This window comes from Gymnogyps californianus, chromosome 3, assembly GCF_018139145.2.
Source record: "Gymnogyps californianus isolate 813 chromosome 3, ASM1813914v2, whole genome shotgun sequence".
Taxonomy (NCBI): Eukaryota; Metazoa; Chordata; class Aves; order Accipitriformes; family Cathartidae; genus Gymnogyps; species Gymnogyps californianus.
In genome coordinates this window covers 34,781,505-34,804,416 of record NC_059473.1, presented here as the reverse complement: position 1 = coordinate 34,804,416, position 22,912 = coordinate 34,781,505, and the positions used below count along the sequence as shown (strand labels likewise).

Sequence of the window (22,912 nt, the reverse complement as noted above, 5' to 3'; positions counted from 1 at the left end):
ATATGTACAAACAGTATATCACAATGTTGCCTTTTTTGTTGGAAATATCAAAGTACAAAGATTGTAAACCAAATCGGTGTAATAAAAGTTTCAGATGATTCACTGAGGTGGCTGCCAGTGGTGGGTCTGTGAGCGCTGGTGCTGGGCTGGGAGACATGTGAAGCCCCTGCGTTGCTCGGAGGGCGGGAGGGGACGGAGGTCAGCCCGCTTGCTTAATTCCCTGCTGATTTCTCCTGAGTGGGGCAGTCGAAGGACCGAGGCAATCAGGTATGTGTCCTGTCCTGTCCTCAGGTGGCCACAGCCCATGGGGCAGAAGGAAGCTGCTCCGTTTTCAACCCTGTGGGCTGTGTGGGCCAGCAGTCCTGCAGGGACCTCTCTAGCTTGAAGTTACGTGGAACACAGATTTTTTTTGACAGGTTTGCACAGAAGAGCACTACTAGTTAAGGTAAGCATCTGGTTGTAAAGAACTCACCTGTTTGCAAAGCAGGCTGGCACTGATCAAAGGCATAGCAAACCAAAGCAAGAAACCATGGTGGAGAGACCTATCATTTATTGAATTTTTTTTTTTTCACTTTTCACCACCCATATCTGAGACTCCAAACAGATTTTGCTATAAAAACTAATAAATCCTTGAGCAGGGCAATAGCCAGAAAAAGCTGCCAAGGAACTAGAAACAACATTCCCTCTATCCTCTATGCATCTCACGTCCTCCTCAGCAAAAAGCCTAAAATTGTTGCCTGCCCTGAAGATTAGGTCTGGACTAGACCATTTAGGTGGTGGAGACTTCACCTTAGCTGCTTTACAGGTGGAACAACATCCAGTTGCCTGAACTAAGCTTGCTGCTGGAGCACGTAAGAAACACCACAGGAGGTGGGGTTTAGTCTTGAGTGTGGTGGGAGAGAGGGCTCAAGAGGCAGATTGCTTCTGTGATGCCATTACAGTCCCATGAGGTCTAATGTCTGTCTCATGTTAAGTCACAGGTTGGATGATGGGGATCTGGGAAAGGCTACGGTGGCAGCCACAAGTTGAGTGTTTCTCAGAAATACGAATAAAAACAAGCCTCTGAAGTAAGTATCTCCAACACTGCACCTGTGAAGCTCATTGCTCTCTGGAGCGTTTTTTTCAGAGGGGTTTGGCGGGGGGGTGCTGCAGAGACCCCAGCCTTGCTGCTTCCCGGTTGGCCCACACAATTTGGTGAATGAGGTACTCAGTCTCCTGGCCCACTTCTGCCAGGCGGAGGTCGAACTCGGTCAAAGCCTTGTTATCTGCCAGCCCTTCAAGCAGCTGCTTCCCACCATCCTGCAAACAGGTGAGAAGGGGAGGTTAAAGGAGGAGATCCAAAAGTGAGGTGTATTGCTCCCTTTCCTCCTCCCCAGGGCAACTTCTCCTGCACTTCCCTGCTGCCGGTGATGGGGAGCCCATGAGATGGTGCCAAAAGTGTCAAAGGCCTTCGCACAAGCCCGAAATGTTGCTCACAGAAGTACAGGGAAGGAGTGTAACCTTATGCAGCACTCAGTGATATGACACATGCTAATGACTCCCTCTGGGTACCGTGTCAGGAGTCCTCAAGCTCAGGCTGGTTAATAGCATGGCTGGCGATGATAACCTGAGAGGAGTCTCTGCTCTCCCCTGTCCCCCAGTCCCCAGCTCACTGCTGGCTGCAGACAAATGGCAATGTGATTAGGTGTGCTGCTCCTCGTCTCGGCAGTGGCGAGAGCCCCAGTGCTGGCAGTCTCCTGCCTGGATGCCATTTCCCAGGCTGGGCTGGCTTTCCTGGGGGGAACATCTCACACAACTGAAGTCCAGTCTGCACGGGACAGAAAATGCGATGTAGATAGCCTTAGGGAGGCAACTCACTTTGGAGCATTTCCCTCCCTTACCTGAAGCATTGCCTTTAGGGATGCAAAAATTTGACTTTTTATCACCCTCAGCTATTCTCTTTCAGGTACCAAATACACCTCCTGCCCCCATCTCCTCCATCCAGATGGTTCCCTCATCCCAGCACCCTGCCTCTTAGACCTTTTGCCAAAAAGGACAGAGCAAAAAGGACTGGGAAGGAGTCTCTTTAATGGGGTACGGAGGTCAGAATTTGATGCATCTCTAGCAAAAAGACCCCCATTTCCCCAAAGATAATACCACCAGCCCACTTGTTGGACTGCTGTGAAGCTTCACAAATGGGTACCAGGAGAGCTCATCAGAAGGAAGATGCTAAACATAGAGATTATTATTTACTAAGCAAAAATCCTTCTATCCTTTCCAACTTTTGCCCCGTTGTATCATTAAACTCAAATGGTTTTCCATGTCCAGGATCATAAATCTCAGAACTCACAAAAGGTTTTCTGCCATCAAATCCTTTTAAAACCATTGTCAAACACACTGATGCCAATATTCCTGCCAGCAGGGACAGCTGGTCTTGCTGTCTCTTTATTGTGACAGTGAGAAAAATGGAGGCAGCTCAGAAAGTTTAAAAGCCAGCATGATTGCATTTGGCTGTCTAGTTTCAGATTTCTAAAGCTCTTTTTAATCAGCAGAAGAGAAGCGATCTGGTTTGTGGGCATGTTGTATACTGCAGTTCTTAGGGATGTAGTAAGATCTGTGGATGCTCCTCTGCCTAGAAAATGTAAGCCTGTGGTTTAGGAGCCACTTACAAGCACCCAGACGTGACACTTTTGACCTACCGCACCGCTCCAGAGCTGCAGGGTGAGTTAAAGGAGCTCAACAACCAAGCCAATTTTCTAACAGTCTCCTCTGAGCACGTGACGGACAGGAGAGATTCTGGGAAGGGTGACACTATCTGTGTGCTGCTGAGTGACAGATGGCACAGCAGATCCAAAGCACAGAGGATATGCATAAGGCCCTCGTCTCATGCCGCCTATCATTATTATCTACTCCCACGTGTGTGAAGTGGCTGTGATTTTTCCCAGACATACTCCCTGGTTTTAAGTTTCCTGGGGGAGAAATCCCTCTCTGTCCAAAAGCCCAAAGCCTGGAAGCCAGATTCAGCCCTGTGAACAGAGCTAGATGTAATGAGTGAGATAGATAGATAAATGCGTGTGCGTGCACAGAAGATGTCCTTCTCCTTCCTGCTGTCTGCTAGAGTCTCTTCCCTGCTCGTAACTGTTATCGCAGCAAGATTGCAAAGTGAGGGATGAATTTGCCTCTGTGGCTTCGAGGCAGGGCAGGCTCAGTATCTGCTTTGCACCGCCACCACGCAGGCTCACAAACTGCAGGGAGAAGGGGTTTCTCTTACCAGCCCCAGGTGGTTGCACGAGAAGTTGATACTCATCAGGGTGGCGTTCTGAGCCAGGACCTGGGAGAAAAGCGTAGCAGTTGGCTCTGACAGGTTATTACTTCCCAGATGGACGGACTTCAGGGTGGTGTTGGTCAGCAGGGCACGGCCGATCGCCTCTGCACCTTTGTCCTCCACGCAGTTGAGGCGCAGATTCAGGGAGGTCAGGGTGGAGTTCTCAGCCAGGGCTTGAGCAAGAGCCTGAGCCCCCAGGTGACAGATCTGGTTGTTACACAGATCGAGGGTTTCTAATCTGCTGCGGCTGATCAACTTGCCAACAGCTTGTGCCCCCTTGTCCCTGATGAGATTGTGGGACAAGTTCAGCTCCACCAAGCACGGGTGATCCAGCAAGTTACGGACCAGAAGCCTGGTCTTGTCATCATCCACTTTGCTTCGCGTCAGCTTGAAAACCTGTGGGGATAAAGGACAGGGACACTAAAACAGCCAGTGCTTTGGATTGAGCTTTGTACAAGACCTCAAGGGAGTTAAGCCTATGGTCCACCGGACAGGATTCATCTCTCTTCACTTCAGACACCTTTAGCCAGTAGGCTCAAGTAGTTGCTTTTATAGTGGGCAGATACTTCCCGCAGGCAGGGCATGCCACTGATGGCCCATGCCTATTCTAGGGAGAAATGGTTCATCTCCTGGAAATGCCTGTTCCTCTCCTCTGACTCCACGGGACCTCTGACACAGGTGGCTAAATTAAAACGAATGTCCTGGTTTCAGCTGGGACAGAGTTAATTTTCTTCCTAGTAGCTGGTACAGTGCTGTGGTTTGGGTTTAGTGTGAGAATAATGTTGATAACACGCTGATGTTTTAGTTGTTGCTAAGTAGCGCTTACCTTAAGTCAAGGATTTTTCCAGTCTCCCATGCTCTGCCAGCAAGGAGGTACACAAGAAGCTGGGAGGGAGCATAGCCGGGGCAGCTGACCTGAACTAGCCAAAGGGATATTCCATACCATGGAACGTCACACTCAGTATATAAACGGGGGAGTTGGCCAGGAGGGGCGAATCGCTGCTCGGGCATCGGTCAGCGGGTGGTGAGCAATTGCATTGTGCATCACTTGTCTTTTCTTGGGTGTTATTTCTCTTTTTTTCTGTTCTATTCCTTTTCATTACAATTATTATTATTATATTTTTATAATTATTAGTTAATAGTATATTTTATTTTACTTTAGTTATTAAACTGTTCTTATGTCAACCCACGAGTTTTACTCTTTTTTTGACCCGATCCTCCTCCCCGTCCCACTGGGAGGGGGGAGGGGGGAGCGGCTGCGTGGTGCTGAGTTGCTGGCTGGAGTCAAACCATGACAATGAGATAAAGCTGCCCAAACATCTGCAGAGAGTAACAGCAGAACTCACCCCAGATCACAGTCGAACACTGTCTGAACGAGCACGTGCACCGGTGGTAACCACAGTGCTCTCTGTGAAGGCCAATGTCCTGCATGGCCAGGGCACCTTAGTAGCCACAGGAGAGGTAATTTCCCTTCTGGAAGCCAAGCAGACAAATATTTCCCAAAGCACGCCAATCTGTGGGGAGAGCGTTCAGCCAGCTCACTCTGGCTGCACTCTGGATAGCAATGCCCGCTGATGTTTTGGACCAGCTGAGTATCTGCACTGCAGTTGCCACAGAACTGAAGATGGTGTTAGTGCCCAGAAGGAAAACCCCTCATCACTCTAAGGCAAATGTGAGTATTTCCCCATGCTCTTCTTGGATGTCTCTGCTCCTCTGGGGCATGTTGACATGTATTTACTGAGCATAACTACCAAAAACTTATGAAAAACTCTCTCTGGGCTTCTCCTCTCTTCCCTCCCAAAACTATGTGAGGAGTTAAAACAGGAGTGTTGCTTTCTCTTGCACTACAGGGAACATGTTTTGTGGGAGCAAGTATCTTTCTCACCGACCCTCTGACAACCTGTTCTAACAAGGACATATGCAGAACAAGATACTTAGCACTAGGCCAACAAGTTAACATCTCTGCACTCTGCCAGACCGCAAATTGCAAAAGGAAGGGTGCTGCCAGCAGGCAAAACTGGTCCCCGGGTTTCTATCCCCAGGCAATTTGAAGATCTAGCTGAGGAAGGAAGGTTCAGTTTGGGATATGTTACTTTCAAGTTGTGGCACATCTTTACGGCGACAGCCAGGTTGCAGCAGTCCTGGTGGGTGAAGTTAAAGAGGTTCCACTCAAAGTTCATGCCGCAGTCCTTCACGCCATAAGTGAGATGAAGCTCTTCAAGGTGAGGGAGAGCAGTAATGAGGACTCCCAGGTCGTAGTGATGCATGGAGACCTCGCCGAATCCAAAATCACTCCCTGTATCAGAGAGGTCATCCCTCTCCTCCTTTTGATCCACCTGCACCGGTGGCAGGAACTGATCAACCTCCAGTTTCCGCACATAGTCTTTGCAGAGCGGGATGAGCTCTAGCACCTGGTTGGGGTCTGTGGTGTTAGGGATGAAACATTTCAGGATGTTCTCCAGGTGACGTTCGAAGAACATCCGTTTCCAGCTGTCTCCATAGTTGGAGATGTCACACACTTGCCAGCGCTCAGTGCAGCACCTCTTCCAGTAGTCCTCATCGCTTATTAGGTTGGCAGTCACAGCGAGTGGAAGGCCAGTGGAGAGCCTGTCCAGGACCTTCCTCTGGTGCTCAGGCAGAAGATGGTCCAAAATAGGGTTCTCTGGAGGGGATGAAGAGAAGGAGAGGTTGGTCTGGGCTGTAGGAACCATGGCTGGCACTATGGTTCTGCCTGGGCCCCCAGCTGTGTGCCCATGCCCTCCCCTCTGCTGATATTGGCTCTCTTCTCAGTTGCCAGCAGCTGGTGCAGGGAGCTAAGCTGGCAGAAAATGTGTAGGATTCATCTCCTACATTTCTGTGTAGGATTTCTAATTTTTACAACAAAACATCAGCGTAATTGGATTTACTCCCATAATATTTGGGAACTGCATCAGAAACTTAGCTCCCAGTTTAAATTTAGTTTGAATGCAGTTTATATTCAGAGCAGGACTTCTGCTCCCAAGAGAGCTAATTCAGCCTTACAGTGATGGGATTTGCTTGTAATTTGCTGAACTTTCTCCCTTTGGTTTCTAAGCATATCGAAGGACGATATTTGAGAACAACTGTCTGTGTGCTCTTCATGCAAGTCCTCGTGCCTTTTTATCTTAACTCAGGTGTCTGTCTTACCCCAAATTGATTCCTGTTCCTTTCCACTGAGACACGCTCTTACCCTTTAGGTCCACCTTGTTTAAATAAAAGTTCTCTTTTCCCAGGAGCTTTCTCCCCTCAGCCTCTTTCCCGATGCTCGCCCTAAGTCTCAGCTGGCTTCTGTCTGGTGGAAGTTCTTTGTGGTAGGAAATGCCAGAGAAAAGCTCTGAGTACTCACACCACGAATGCTTGGTGACATGTACACAGTAGTGTTGAGTAACAGAAATCATCAGTGGAGAGGCCTATCTGCGCATGGGAAATCAGATTTTGAGACACAAAGTGGGGTTAGCTTTATATTTCTTCTATCTCTGTGGCATTTCCTTCCTAAGGGCACCCAGAGTTTTACAACAGCCTCTTCCTGGGGTCTGTTCTCCAGTGTCCTACAGCTGGTACTGCAGTGACCTTCTCTGCAAGGTCCCACAACACAAGCAGAGGTGGGACGCATACAGGCAGAACTGGGCTAGCTTCACCCGGGCTCGCTCAGGCCACAGCAGTGGGGAAGATGCAGCCGCACACCTCAGGTAATGGCATGAGAGTCCCCACGACACCGAGCACCCTGCTTTTATGTGCACGCAATGTAGGTCCAATCCGTTTGGCATCGGACTGACCGACGAGGCTGATAGGACTGCAAGGGTGTCTCAGCTCAGAACCCCAAGTACCATCAGCTCCTGGTGTAAGGCAGCGCTGAGCTCCTCTGTACTGTCTTACAGTCCCAATGTGGACATAGCCTTAGACCTATCTTTGGTCTTTGCTGCCACTTCACGGAGTTGGCCAAAAAGACAGGTAGGCCCCTCCTTTCTGCCTCCCAGTCAGTTCTCAGATGAGACATGCTTTTTCTGCTTTGCTATGTTTCATCAGTCCACCTGCTTCAAAAGCACATTCCCTGCCTGAGGGTATAACTTGTCACATCACCACCAAAAGCTGTGGAGAAGGCCTGAGACTGTGAGTACAATACGTATTCTGAGATGGCAGCTCCTCCGAGCAGGGAGCAATTCTCCATCTCTTTGTACAGCACTCAGCACAACGGGGCTCCATCCTCGAGTGCTACCATAACGTGTGCGTGAATCAAGAGAAGGAAACAGAGACTCCACAGCCCTGGCCACGGTTGAGGTAAGTGAGTCCAGCAGAGCACGGAAGGAAGAAGAAACAACAGGACAAGGTTAGGGCAGAGTCACATCCCGGGTAGCAGCCCAGAGGACTACAGCCATCCCTGGAGTGTACAAGTACATACTTAGCAACTAAACAGTTTGTTTAACTAGCTGCCTGAGGGGATATTTCTCCCCATCTGTTCCTTTGGCAGGGCACTCTGCCTTTCAGATGCATCTGCCTGCCTTGTTGACCCTCTGCTCCCCGGGACTGACGCTCTCTCTCCATGTGTCCCAGGGGAAACGCGCTCCCGCTTACTTTCGAAATTGTGAACGATGTGCTGGAGGCAGAGCTCAGTGAGGTGGGGGACAGTGGCGAGGGACCACTCGGGATCCTCAATGACGCGCTGTGTACAGTACGAGTCAGCAGTGAGGCCGGCCTGGGATGGATACAGCGAGGGAAAGGCTGTGCTCCTGCCACCAGCCACTGGCTGCTGCATCCTGCTCAGGACCCACTTCTCCTTCAGGAGAAGCAAGAATAAAATTGCTTGAGAGTCACCACCACATTTTCCAGCTGGGCTGCCTGCAAAAGAAAAAGGCAACTTTAGAAAGAGGCCAGCGGTAAGAATGGTCTGCTCACACTGCTCTCCTGTCATGCACTTGGCCCCTGCCCTTTGCTTGCCTCCTCTGCTTGGACTGGAAGCACTGCGGCAAACCAACTGTTATTCAGCCTTATCTTTATACACTGCCCTGTACAAAGAGGTCTCTAGGTACCACGTGTAATAAGCAGACAGTAACGTGGTGTTAATTTAGAGTGCTGTTGAAGAGGACGGACAGGAATTGATTGTTTACTGTCTTTTCCAATAAAAGAAATAGGTGAAGCTAGCAGGAGCTGGGTTTAAAGCAAAGGAAAACAATGGTTCTTCACACAGTCTGCAGTTGAACTGGGGAATTCCTTGCCACGGGATGTTGTGGATGCTGAAAGTCTGTGCGGGTTCCAGGACAAGTCCATGGAAGAGAAACCCCTTGAGAATGATTCAATGCACAGAAACCACATCTGGCTCTGTGTGAATTGAACACAGCTGGAGGCGGGGAGAGTACTTGCATTGTTTTTCTACTCTCCTCCAGGCATCTGCTTCTAGCCACTGTCAGAGATGCGATACTGGGCCAGACCATCCCCTGGTTTGATCCAGTATGCTTGTTCTTATGACTCTTCAAAGACAGATGCTTTACAGATGAATACACTGTAAGTGTATTTGTTTTTTTTTCTACTTTTCCCAATTACTCTCCAGCTGAACTGCTTCCAAACATCCATTAACTGATGAGATGGGTCAGACCTGTTCAGACCACACTGAGCCTAAGCAGGTATGAGCTACAAGAACCAGCCTGGAGCAGAAGGCAGGACGCCCAGTCCTATTAGCTCTGTGGAGCTTTCCCAGACCAAAGTTTCCCATTTGCTGTTTCCTACCCCAAACTCAGGACCAGCGCTCTCAGCTGTCAGGATCCCACGTGTATAGTTATTGCCTGCAAGTCCTAATGGTTCCCTTACCAGCCCTACCGGTCTGAAAGAGGCAGAGAAGACACTAGGAAGGAGCCTGCCCCTTGAGTTCTGGGTTCAACAAGAGCGCCCAGGCTTGGTGAACATCTCCCAGGGCATACAGACCCACGCTGATCCTTACCGGGGCTAACTGGACATGCCAGGGCTGCAGCACAGGGCTAGGCGGTTAGAGACTGCAGGACACGTAAAAGAAGCATGAGGCAGATGGATGGATGGCAATGTCAGAGGTGAGGACAGCTTCCTGCAAGACCAAGAGGATGCCTCAGGGCAAAGGTGGCCTTGCACCACAGCAGAGTCAAAAGGATCCTGTGGTAACATCCTGCACAGAAGATAGCTGCCACGTAGTATCTTGTGCCGCAACATCCCTCAGCTGAACAGCGCTTTGATCCCAAACAGCTCCTCCTTTGCGAAGGGTGTGAGCCAGGCAGTGCTGCCCAGATGAAACGTCTTAGGACCTTCCCCTGCACAAGGCTGCTCCCTTCTCCTCTGCCCTCCCAGTTTGTGCTGCCTCAGTCAGCACAGGCCCCTCTCTCCCCGAAAGCTTTGTAGCTGGCTTTGCTAGTGTTCCTCCCTCTGCTCCTTCCCCCTCCGAAAGACATCTAAGGAAGGGCCTGCAAAGGAACAGGCGAAAGGGGGAGGACAGGAGATTTGTGAAATGCCAAGAACTAGAGGAGAGGAGCAAAATGATTCATGCTATACTGCGGCAAATATGTCAGCAAAGGCTTCTTCAAATGCACTTGAAGCAGGTCTGAGAAGAGAGTAACCATTTCAGCATGACAGTCAGGAAAGGGTGGAGATGGCAGCGGCAGGGCATCCTCCGGCACAAAGCAGGAGGACGAAGGGTGCCAAGGGCAGGGAAGCTGTATGTCCTGGGAGGCACTGGTGTACAGATGACAAAGGCAAAGGCTGTAGAAAAAGGGAGCCTGGTCTGAAGAAGGGTGGGTGTGGAAGGAGAAGGAATGGGTGATAGGCAGATGTGAGGACTGGGAGTCCTTTCTCTGCGAAGCTCCCTGCACCCAAAGGAAGGTGCTGTGATGGCGGTCCACCACTGAGGGGGAAGAGGAGAGGCCTGATTCTCCACAGCACACTGACCCAGCTGAAACCCAGCTCTTGGTGCTTGATGGACTTCAGCAGAAGGGCAAAGCACAGCTGGATGGCAGTGAGGTGGCATTAATAGAGGAGAAGTGACTGGGAAAAATGTTTTCTCCTTGCTCAGTCCTTCGTCCTATTCAAAAAGCATCTGTGTCACTCTGTCCCCCAGGCCAGTCACAGCTAATTGGAGCTTCTGATGGCTTTCCTGACCTTTTGGAAGCAATCGTTAAAGGCCAGCTTTTGGGGAAAGCCAGTGCAGCATCAGTGGCCTAGGATTATTTCACGGCTGCATTCCAGCAGATGATCTGGCTGCCAGTTTACCGATGGCAGGTTGATTTTTAGAGGGTACGTAACCCATGGCGCATGCAGGACTGCCAAAGGGGCTCCTGGAGACCAAGCGGGAGACACAGCTGCCCTCAGGCAGAGCCGAAACCCAGCTCTAGAAACGGTGCAGCCCCTCCGTACATTGGGTGAAGCTCGCTGAGCGAAGCTCGCCTGCAGTGGGAGGTCAGCCGGTGTGCTCGCTACCCAGCTGTGGGCCAGCCCCAACGCAGGGTGGCCCCAAAGGAGAGGCAGACAGCTCGGGGTGTCTGTGTCCGGGTTGCTGAGGAGCTTTCCCTCGACCTGAGCTCCACAACAAGTCGGCTCCGCTGACTCCGCCGTCCCCACTCAGCGCTCGGCGTGAAGCCAGCAAGAGCAAGGCTGCCGGCGTGCGACAGCCAGCCCGCAAGGCGTCTGAATCAACCCCACGCCGGCGGTGCCGGGGCCGGGGGGGGGGGGGGGGGGGGGGGGGGGGGGGGGGGGGGGGGGGGGGGCGCTGAGTCTGACGCTGAGTCACCGCTCGCACTGCATCCATTCCCACCACCCCCAGCACGGTAAGCACACCCCACGGGGTGTGCTTACTGCCAGGGGAAGGGCCTCTTTCACCGCTGCGTCCCCTCCGCCTTGGCTGCAGGAGCCTCACCCAGCCAGAGCTAACACACCAAGCCAGTTCCCACAGCCGGGTTTGCTAAGCATGTATTTAAACACTGGAGAAGCGTTGTAATTCACTATCAATAGGCCAAGTCAACAGCGTTAATGCACGCTCCTTCCCACCCACTCTGCATACACATCAGTCACCTATGCTAAAAAGGCTCTATTAAATGATACACAACGAATGAGGTCATGTAGTAAATTCCCAGTTTATGTCATTCAACACCCAGATTAGGCTGAAAGGTAAATGATACTAAAACTTCTAAAAAAAAAGAAATCATACTTCCCTTCCCAGGAAGAAGCTGACAGAAATCCACTCACACAGCCAACTTATGCTGCTACCTAGCATGCCTAACAAACCTTCTCCAGTTGAACTTGTTTTGATCTGGAAATAAAAGATTTCTGCTCTTTTGATTCACACCAAAGCCCAGAGAGACCAAAAAAGAAGAGTTGCATGGAAACGGGTGACCTTTGGCTGATGCCTCCTACCAGCAGTACGGCGATCCAAGAAATGGAGCAACTGTAAACACTGCATTTACTGGAGAGTTTGTAAGTGCAGGAGAAATTCTTTCTGAGGGTGGTTATGTCCCAGCCGAGACTGCATTTGCACTGAAGCTCGGTCTACCCAGAAATCGAGGAAGCTCTCACGTCACTGCAGCAGCGCCCTGAAAATACCAGCTGTTCTGCAGGTGTCCTGGCCTTTGTGCTGTTACCTCTACTCCAGGCAGGCTGGCGGGGACATCGGCAAGCGATCCCCAGCGCTGGCTTACACCGCTGATCCCGCTGCCACCTGCAGGGACTTGGCACGCTCCCTTGCACTTTGAAAGGCTGATGCTAAGTGTGCATTAGGACAGCATATTGCAGGCTCATCAAGGGGGCTGAGTCTCTGCAATAGGCTTTAAGTAAGTTTAAAAAAAAGTGTGCCAAATGAGGAATCTGTTTAGCTTCAGATATAATGCAATTTGTCTGTAACGGGAGATTGAGCAGAATGAGGCCAGCCAGCCTTTTGGGAATATGGTTAATGTCATCACTGTAATCCAGGCGATGTGAAGGGTCAACACTGTGGTCCTGGATATCTGGTGAGCATGCCCAGGTAAGGGTCGCTGCCCAAAAGAGGTGTCAGAAACATGAAAGCACTTTGGGACCTGAGCGTTGCCCACTGCAACCCCAGCCACTCCGCGCAGCTGGCTCTGTCGTGTCAGCCCCCGGAGACTCGGAGAGGGGGAGGCAAGGAAAACATCTGGCTGCTGCTAAACGCCGCAGCCCCCGCCAGCCCCATCAGTCCAGCTCCCTCAAATGCCGGTGGCGCGACTCCACGCTCCCTCCTCCCAGCGAAGCTCCCCTCCGGAGTCCCCGAGAGGGAAGAAAACTCATTAGCCCAGCCGCTCGATTAAGAACAAGACCTGCACACTGCCGGGGGCCGGTGGGGGTGGGTGCCCACCGAGGCGACGCGAGGTCACCGGGAGGGGGATGCCGGCAGCCCCCGGCAATGCCGCGGGCGCAGCCCGGGCGTGAAACATGCGGGGTCCCTCCTCGCCCCTCGGGGTTTCGTCTGCCGGCTCTGCCGGCTGTCCCTGCCCGTGGCTGTCGGGGACGGGGGTACGAACAGCCCTGCCGCCTCCCCCCGGCCCGGCCCGGCCCGGCCCGCCCTCACCTGCCGCCGCCGCCGCCGCCGCCGCCGCCGCCGCCGCCGCCGGTCGCTGGGGACGCGGCCGTTGCCGGGGCGGGCGGAGCGGGGCGGTGGCGCTGGGCGGTGAAGGGGCTTCTGCGGGGGGCCAAAACCGGGGTGTGGGGAGCCACTCCCGGGCCGGGCACGCGTGGCAGCCCGAGGGGGTGGGGTGTGGGCTTGTGGGGAGCTGGCCCCACGTCGCGTGGGGGGGTCGCGGGTGGGTCCTCGCCGAGCCGGGACTCCTAAGCAGAGGCCGCGCAGGGTGCTGTGCTCCGCGGCCGGCCGTCGCAGGCTCTGCCTGCTGCCGGGGGTTGCGTCGGGTGGCAAGAAACAGCGGGAGGGCAGAGGGATGGGATTTGGGATGGCGCTCCCCCATCACCCCACCCCGCTGAAGCTGCTGAAACCAAGTGCTGGAGGCCCGCGACACTGGGCCTTGGTGGGAGCCCTCTTTTGCAGCACGGAAGAAGTGTGTGAGCTCACCACAATGTCCCTCACACCCCGCGCTGGCCCACGTCGCTGCTCCAGGAGCGCTGGTGGGGGCATTTGCCGAGGTCCCGTACACTCCTGCAGTGGCAGCTGCTGTGGCATCTCAGCAGCATGGAAAGAACGGGGCAAGCAGTGCTCCGTGAATGATTAGGTACCAGTACTCAAATGGTGAATGCTTTGCGGTGCTCAAGATACTTGTTTTGTTGCACGTTTGTATTGTAAAGCTTACCAGTGTTTGCAACAACTTACTTGCTAAAGATAGGCTATCGGTGCCTCAAACTGGCTTGCTTCAAGGCCTTGTGTTTTGGGGCCATTACCCCTGAATGACAGATCGCGGGCAGGTCCAAGGGGGAGGAGAGCAAATCTGAGAACTACACAGACAGCAAGAAGATCTTGGTCCATCTGCTGCGTGCCCATCTCTCCTCCTCGGTCTGCTCTCTTTTCATTCTGCCAGTGAGCACCGTCTTGTAGAGCAGGGGAAAGACCTGAATCCTCGGCAAGGCAGCAACTGCACACATAATGCTGTGGAATATAGAGAGTAAAGAAAGGGATGAAAACATGCATCTCTTCTTTCCCATTTCTCAGATCTAAGCATTTCGGTATTTGCCAGTAGATTTTCAGACTGAAACGTGGCTTTCTTTCGCTCCTTCAAAATGCTGATGTGCTCCGTAGCGGGTACATGACGGGCGTAGCCAGCCTGTGCCCGGTGGGAGCATACGTAATACTGGTGCCAGCACTCATGATAGTCCTGCAAGTCCCATAATAGCTGGCATTTTTGGGAAGCTGCACTGCCTTTCATATAGAATTTACCTCCTGGTCGTGAAGAAGATGTTACAAACGTGATCCAAGATTACCCGAAAGGCTCAGCAACAAAACAATAAATGCAAAGAGGCGTAGATGAAAAAAAGGATCAAGATTTTGAGGCCTCCTTTGTGAGTTTCAAAGATGGGGAGTTAGACTTTGGCAGCAATGTACTTCTTTTCTAGGTGTGGCCTGATTCTGTCACTCAACTCCCCAGAAGACAGTGACACCGCCTGTGAGCCAAGCTGGTGTATAACACAGCGGGGGTGTCAGAAGCCTTGCAAAGCCCTTCACAAACACTGGCCCCGCACTGACCATGTTATTCCTGGGAATGCATCTTCAGGGCTTTTGAGATCTTGAAAAGCAGAAATGAGAGCAATATAAAACTAGAAATATTTTCTCTTGCACTGATTTCCACACACGTATTCAGTTTGACTCCCGAATAGCAAAGGAGATAGATAGCCAAACGGGATCCACAGAAACAGGCCCCCTGTGTTGCCTCCACAATTGTGCTCAATTTCTGAGCTGAGCCTTCAACAAGCCATCAACACTGAAGTCTTTAGCCCACCTCACGGCTAATGTAATGCAAATGTCATGTTTGGAAGACTTCACGGTCCAATGGAGTCCAGCTGTGTCTGCCCAGAGTCATTGATTCCCAGAGACATTATTGCCCAAGTGTTGCAGTCAGTTGTTGAACTGGATGCAATCAGGTATTGAATCATATGCTGAAAACAAGTAGTGGTAGCTGAAAAATAGCTGTGTTTGTTAGCTCTTTATCTACCTTAGCATTTCTTTCCATGCGTGTAGATATTAGCATGTGTTTCCAGTGGGGTGTGCTGTGGCAGTTGCTCCTCAAATGCCATGGAGTGGCTGACTGTGTGGAGGGTAAAACACCCATATCCATTCCCATTCCCATTCCCGTTCCCCCTGTTCACATCTGAGGAAGGGGATGGGGGAAGGCACTGCTTCCTGGCCTTAGTGACTAGAGCATCATCCTACCAGCAAATCCCAGCTGCCCTCTCTGTCCCTTCAGCTGCCAGGTCTCAGATTTCCCCCAGCCAGTGCCTATGATGGTGTTGAGCATTATTAGCTCTGCCGTCTTTGCCTGGAGTTTGAGGACAGTGTAACAGTAGTCAAACTTCATATCACAACAAATAAACAGGAGAGGAGCCAGGTCCTGCAGTGGCTTCTGTGGGAGGAACATATCCCACAGGGCATCTTCTGCTGCTAATGTGAAGATTCAGGTGCTGTTCTGGAGACAGAGCTATGGCTGTAGGGTGACAACCTCTCTGAGTGTCCCAGGCATGATGGACTAGAACCATGTTACCCTACCTGGCTTCTCCCGCTCTGATTTCTTTGTCTCTTTGAGGGCGTTTGTAAGGACTTTCTGGGAGATGAGCCACGTGGGGATGAAGGCAGCACCATGTCATCCTGGGAAGGGGAGAGAAGGGAAAATCCTTGCTTTATCTGCCTACGTCTTAAAGCTCACAACTGGGTGTGATTTCTAGAGCTGTGGCACCAGAAGCTCAGGCTTTGTCAGAGAGCTCCAAACCTCTGCTCTATCCCCAAATGGTCTTTCATAGCACCGCAGGCTGCGCTTGTTGAAGATCATCCAGGGAGAGAGACTGGTGGCCTGTATGCAGTCTGTGTGCTGCAGGGACCTGCAGCAGTTGAAAGACCAAGTTGCCCGTCCATGGCTGGCCTGGGGAGCTCCCTCTTTTGACACGAACCTCTGCTCTGACGTTTCCCTTCTCTGTGGCTGTCCTGGTTTCTTTTGGCAACAGGCTCCAGCAAGAAGCAGAGCCTTGCTCCTCTCAAAGAAGATGCTGGATGTGGCCCCTCTCAGTCTAGGCATCTTCCACTTCAAGGTGAGCAGCTGAGAGAAGGGGATCCAAGTGGACCCTCGTCCCTGCAGCTCTAAGCGCAAGGATTGCTGACAGCCGTGCAGCACTGGCAGTGAAGCTATGCTGGGTGTTGCTGGGACAGGGACTATTGCCAGGCATTGCCTAGTGCCAGAGCAGGAGAGGACAGTGCCCAGGCACAGAAAGGTGCCTTTCCCTCCTGCAGCCTGCTTTGCCGGGCCACCAAGACACCCCGCAGCCAAGTAGCTCTCCTCTCCTCTAATCTGCTTCTTGGTTTCTCCCTGGTGGGGTGGCACCAGCACCAGCTGTCTCCTCAGGGACTGCACAAACACATCTGGCGAGGTTTTTGCCCATGGCAAGCGGCAGACTGTTCGCAGTGGCAGCTGGAGGTAGCAGGAGTGGAAGGAGAAAAAAAAAACCCCTCTGTGCACGTGTCCACCGGTCAGCTCTGCTAGTGCATCTCCTGCAGCCCCCTTTGTCCTCAAAATCCTCACATCACGCTGTGACAGCCAGAAGTCACCATACTGGTTCAGGATATCATTTTATTTGAGTCCTTTGCGCCATGTGGGGCGGCTTCTCTAGCTGATGCCGTCAGCGAGGCAACCCCCATCTGTCAGATGCGGTTCATCTTTTGGGGGGGAAGAACCGCGGGTGCAGCTGAAGGTCAGGTTTGAGAGGAGGCAGTTGGTGTTTGATGTCTGCCTGACACCAAAGGGATTCACTAGGGCAGGAGCCAGCAAGGTTTGTCCTTGGTGCCAGGGGAGTCCTCTTGCACGGATGGCTTCTACCCTTTCAATGAGCACAGAAAGTTGCCAAAACTGGGGGGGACTCAGCACATTGAGGATGCTGAGGAGCAGGGACTGGCTCCAAAGCCCTGTCTCCAGCCCTCCTCTGGCTGGCTCCCTGCAGCTCTTGCTGGAAAACACTGCTTAAAAGCAGCCGGCATCTCCTGGAGTCCTGGGGGAAGTGGCAAAAGAAACGGCATCCTGGAAGGAGGAAAAAGCCCCCTGCACAGCCAGCGCTGAAGGATGGGGGAGCAGGATGCTCTCCGTGCTGCCGCTCCTCCCAAAGCTTTCCGCTCTCCCTGGGTCCCAGCAGGAACCGTGCAGCTGCTGACAGCTATTAATAGACAGGGAGAACGTGGGTTTTGTCTCCTACTGCTTCCTGGGATGAATGGTAATTACCCTTAATTAGACTGGATTTGGTTCCACCTCCTACCTTCCAGCCCCCTTGCCTGCGCTGGCAGGGAGAGACGGGCCCATCTGCTGCCTGCGCCAGCTCTGTGGGGAGCAGGGCTCGGCAGCGGGAGCGGAGGCTCGTCTCCCCGGGACATCCCGCAGGCCTTGCCCGTGGATGCTGAGCGCAGAGGAGGAGGCAGAGCCTGCCAGCTGGTGGGCTGCAGGAGTTCGTCTCGCCCTGGCCTTTCCAATGGCATACAGGAGCCCTGTGGGGGGTGAGGGAAATGATCCCACCAAAGCCTGAGGGTGCAGGTGGGTTGGTTGCTCTCTCTTTGAGATTAATTAAAGAAACAAGACAGGGGAAGAAATAATCAGGGGATGTGACCTGTTGTTATGGTTGGCATGCTTACCACCATGCATCGCACCAAGGTCTGTGAAAAGGGGCATCCTTCCTCCGCTGCTGGTGCAAGCCAGTCCCAGGATATGCCTGGACTTGTCCCCCATCTCCCACGGGGCACAGCCCAGCTGCCATGGGGTTAGTCAGGATACAACCTGCCCAAGGGGAATGTTTTTTTCCTTCTTATACCACTCCACCTCTGGCCTGAACTCTGAAGCAGGAAGGTTTCTTTCATCCAGGTTACTTTAGTGCAGATGCAAAAATAGTGCGGGAGGTTTTCTTCATCCACTAAGGCTGTGCCTCCCAGGAATCACATCCCAAGAAGATGGAGGCAAAAGTGGATGGCTGTTAAATCTTTCCTGTACATCCCAGACTCTGGCTCTGGGGCAGGACACCCTCTGCCCCGGTGTTTGCCCAAGATGCTTGGTAAGGCTGCACTTCGCTAACCCCACCTCTGTGCCGTCCTGCCCATCTGAACAGCCACGGTGTCTCAACAAATCCTTGCTGCTCCCCCAAAACTTGGATTTATCCCTGCTTGGTTCAGCTCAGCAGCTGGTAACACTTTCCACTGCTGGAACCCCTTTCCTTCAGTGACCCTTGCTGCTTGTAGCAGGGTGAGAGGAAAAGGGCGGACACACTGCGTCATCCTGCCAAGCTGAAGCTCCCCAGGCAAGACAGTTTATTTGCCTCTCCTTAGTTTTTAATTTTTTTTTCCAGAATGTATGTTTTCTTGACTGAATCATGAAAACCTTCCTGTGGGCAGGATCTGTGCCCAGGGACCTACTGGCTCCCGTCTGCAAACGCCTCTCTCCTTGCTGCTGGAGCCCTCTCTCCTTCCCTCTCTCCAAGATCCCTCCAACGTCAGGCCAGAAGACTCAGGTCCCTCTGCTGCCTCCCACTCAGCCCCTTGCGTTGCATCCAAATGCCAGATGGCACACTAGGCTCGGGCAGGAGCTGTGCCAGGCTCCCCTCCCTTTCTCTCCACCCTTCGATCTACAGAAAAGAGATGGAGAACCAACACTGCCAGATTTCAGGCTGCCGTGTTTGCTCCAGCTTCCCTGGTCTTCAGCCCCACTCGCGGTGGGATTGACATGGGAGGTGCTGGCAGAACCCCAGACCAAGGGGTGCCAGGGAAGAGAAGATCTGCTCTGAAGCTCTCCCCTGTGCCCAGCTCCCAGGCTATGCTATAATTAATAACGAATGCCTAGGACGTGACCACAGCCACTGTTTCCTCCACACTCCCTTGCTCCGCTTCCTTCCTTCCTTGTTGGAAAATTTCTTGTTCAGCCAGGATTGCTCACCACCACTGGGTAGTTCCCTGCCTGCAAAGCACAGGTCTGAAGGTTTAGCAAGCTTCTCTCGGGCAGGACATGTCCCCAGTCCCCCCTTATTGAAATGACAAGGAGGAGGGGAAAAGCAGAGAAACCATCCTGCCAGAAAGCATGTCTCGGAGGCTTGTGGGCAGCTGAAACGTCCTATTTGTGAGCCCTGCTGGGAGCATGGGGCTGTGTTTGGGCAGCAAAAAGGACTCAGGGAGGATTTGCTCAGATATTCCCAGCCTTTCTGCTTCAGATGGCTGTGTTGTTAGTGCAACGCCTGCTGCTTTTGGCTCAGAACAGGGTGGCTGCTTGAGGAATCCCTCCTTTCCTGGAGGGACTCTGACACTTTCTGCTGGCTCTTCTTGATACCCAGCGATGGGCATCTCCATTAGCGCTGCCTGAGCTCTAGGGTCTCCACTGTCACTACTGTGTCACAGCAATCCCTATGGCTCCTGTCTCTGGAGCACGCGTCCCCTCGCTGCCAGGTCCCTGCCACTCATCTCCTTGGAGGGGATGGGGAAGACATCTCTCTTAATAGAGTCCAGGAGGAGACATACACAGAAACAGGGCTAGCTGCAGCAGGTCAGGCCATGAAGGAGGTAATTAAGATAATAACGCTGGTCACTGAACAGTTTTGATAGCCCTCCTCCTCTGCACCTCTATTCCTGTGAAATGGGGTGCTGTTGTGTCCTCGCCGAGGGTGCCGGATGCAGCCAGCTCCCCTCGGCCGCGCTGGCCACGTTCCTCCCTGCCCTGCACACTTGACCGCCGGCTGCAGGGCTCTCCGACGTGGATGGCATCATCTCGCTCGACAAACCTGGCAGCGGGTGCGTGAGCCAAGCTGGGACGCCATGCATGCTGCTGCACTGGCACCACGGCTGCTGGGGTGCTGCAAGGGAGGAGAGAGGAGAGGAGAGGAGAGGAGAGGAGAGGAGAGGAGAGGAGAGGAGAGGAGAGGAGAGGAGAGGAGAGGAGAGGAGAGGAGAGGAGAGGAGAGGAGAGGAGAGGAGAGGAGGCTGCATTTTCACTTGGAGGAGGGAAAGCATCTAGTTAGTGACTTCTATTCCTGTCTGGGCTTATTGCAGCCTTCACGACATTCAGAGCAGGTGTGAAGCTTTTCCCTTCCCAGGCTGGGGATGAGAGTTAGTGGGAGGCTGTTTTCCAGCACTCTCATGGAGATACTCTATTGGTTTTGCATGGTCTCTTTTTCCCCTGGGGTGGTCCATGCTTTGCATTTTAGCTTGTGACTCTCTGTCATTCCCTTCCCTGCCCCAATTTCCACCTCTCCCTGTTGTGCTGTGGTTTGATAAACCCAAGGTGCTTGCGACAGGGCTAAGTGCTCTAGAGGGACATGGAGGGGGGCTCAGGTCCTACAGCACAGGCAGTGCACAGGGAGATTTTGAAAAGCCCAGGACAGGCAGTGCAGCATCTTTCCCTCATGTGGCCACCAGAAAGCAACTCAGAGGTCCAGGGGCTTTGCTATATTTGAAATGAGGGCATTGTCCCTGCTTGCCCTATTTACCTTCAAGGCCAGCTTGGGTGTGATACCCCTTGCAGAGGGACACCCGATACCCCTTGCAGAGGGCCATCCTTTCCCTTGAAGGCTGGCGACGATCCTTGGAGCCTGACCCACAGAAAAGGGAGACCAGTGGGGAGGGGGGTCAGCTCTTCCAGCACCCCTGGGACAGCTGGGCTGCGTGGGCTGGGGAGGAGGTGGTACCGGGGGAAGAGGTGCCTTTTCCATCTCTCAGACCTTGGCATCCCCCAGCAGCAGCTCCGTACATCCTGCATCAGCAGTTGCGGGGTCTGGTGTGGGGCAACCTGGGGGGCAGAAGGGGGCCCCATCCACCCCGTCACAGCAAGGACAACGTCGGGGCGGTCACCGTGGCAGGAGTCGGACGCTGATGGGATAGGACAGCCTGGGAGCTTGCGCGCCGAGGGCTGCTGAGTTGACACTGTCCTTTGGTGCCCTCTTCCCACCCCTGCGGAGCCCGGCACCGGCAGGACTGGGGAGCTGCCAGCTGCCATCACCATCCCTCCAGAGCCGTGCTCTGCGACAGATCCGCTTCCCGCTGCTGCTGTGCCCGGCTCCTGGGCACTCCCCGGCCCCGCAGCGGGGTGCAGGGGCCATAGCAGAGCCCCGGCCCCCTTCGCGTTCCCTTTCAGGGCTCGGCTGGTGGAGCAGGGGAGCCCGAGGTGTCGCGCTGTGTGCTGGGGGGAGCTGGGTGCACGCTGCTGAACACCTCTGGCTGCAGCTATATGCCACTGCTTGTCTGCCTGTTTCTACCGTGTCCGGCAGCATCCCAGGCCAGCTCAGGGAGAACCACCGGGCTTCCCTCTTCTGCCCCATTGCTGCATCGGGATCGGACTGGCAGAGGGACCTGGGCTCAGCCCTGGCACGCTGCAGGCTCTGCTTGCAGCTGCTGAGCCGGGCTGCCTGGAAACCGCACGCTTGAGGGTTTGTTCAAGGGCCAGAGCTTGCCTGATGCCTGCGGGGTGCCTTTGAACCCACGAGGAGCAACCTGGAGTGTTCCCAAGGACTTCTGAAGTGCCGGTGATGAGCCAAGCCTGACTGCTGCCTCTGTGCCTGGCCTGTCCCCGGGTTATGCCCTGCAGTGCTTCCTCCAGGCCAGTGTAAAGCCTTCCATCCCTGATTTCTAAGCCCAGCTGTACCCCTCTACTGTAAGGCCTCCAGCTCTGCCTGCTAGGGCCAACTCATCCTGCTTGGTTGTGCTTTTTGGCTGTGCTTTTTGGCTGCACTGCTTGGTGGGTCTCTCCTTCTTCCATCTCCCTGGCTGGGTGCCCAGGGCTGGGTGTCCAGGGTGATGCGGCTCCCCTGGGGCTGGGGGCTCCAGCCACAGAGCCCTCACTTCCGGTTTTATCAGCAAGGAGCCACCAGCATGGGAGCTCCCTGGCCCTCGGATGTGGGCAAGGGGGTCTCTTCTCCCAGAGCCTGACTCTGGCAGGGAGCAGTAGTGCCCGTAGCAGGGACACCCCAGACATCCCACCCCGTGCTGCTGCTGCGGGGCTGCGAGAGCTGGCAGCTCTCAGGTCACTCTCAGGGCGACCAGCCCGCCGCAGGGAGCTCTCCTGGCTCTCTGGACCTCCATTCCGTTCCAGGTGGGTGATTCCTGTGTTTCTAACAAGGCAGGGGAAGAAAATTAAAAGCCCAAGTGAGCAATGCAGCGAGGCTGAGCCAGGAACCGTCAGAGATGTCTCTGTCAACAGGGCAGCTGAGGCAAGCAGGCAGGCAGGCAGCTTCTTAATTATTGATGGTGCTTATAAATAAATGCTGGGACAGGGAGGAGAAGGTTACAGCGGAGCAGAGGAGCCCTCTGGGTGGGGGAGGGAACCTGAGAGCTCGCTTGTTTTAAAGGTCATTTAGTTTTGCATCTCTTTTCCCCTTTCTCTGTAAAACTCGGTGATATTTGAGTTGATGGATTATCTTCCTTGTGCGTCGTCTTCTTGCACCTGCCTAACCGGGCCAGCTGGGAGGAGGAGGAGGGAGGAAAGACACCCGCAAGTGGGGGCAGTGAGGGAAGGAAGGGGGAGGGAGGGAATGCCGTCTGAAATGTGGGACAAACAGGCAAACGAGGAGACAACAAAATTAGTAGAGCAGCAAATCCCAACCCGAGTGTAAATAATTCTTCACCATGTGAAAAGAAAGTCTACATAGGCTCAGATTTATCTTCCCGTTCCTGGAGCTCCAGCCCCGGCAACCTCTGATGCAAAGCAAGAGGGAAGTGCATGAAACAAGGCTGGGCAAGGACTAGGAGGAGATGCAGGGATCTTGGTTGCGGACTGGAATAGTAAACCAGTGTCTCCGTAGCCTCAGGGACTTTCACAGCAGGCTCGGGGTGGAGCGTCCCAGAAAGATCAGACCATCTGATAGCGATAGCTCTGGCACAGGGATCCCACAGCCAGCTGAAAACACAGGAAGTGTTTTGACTGGAATCGCAGCAGGACTTTGAGGTTGACAGCCCCCATGGGAGTCTTAAGTGAT

General features: G+C 53.5%; 1 protein-coding gene across 1 annotated transcript; it reads right to left on the bottom strand.

Moving 5' to 3' along the window:
* Positions 1–1,122: 1,122 nt before the first annotated feature.
* TCTE1 (t-complex-associated-testis-expressed 1) lies at positions 1,123–8,707 on the bottom strand. The gene is given in 5 exon segments (XM_050894920.1): positions 1,123–1,299; positions 3,251–3,700; positions 5,398–5,966; positions 7,895–8,158; positions 8,677–8,707. Coding segments are annotated over 5 exon segments (1,491 nt in total).
* Positions 8,708–22,912: the final 14,205 nt, after the last annotated feature.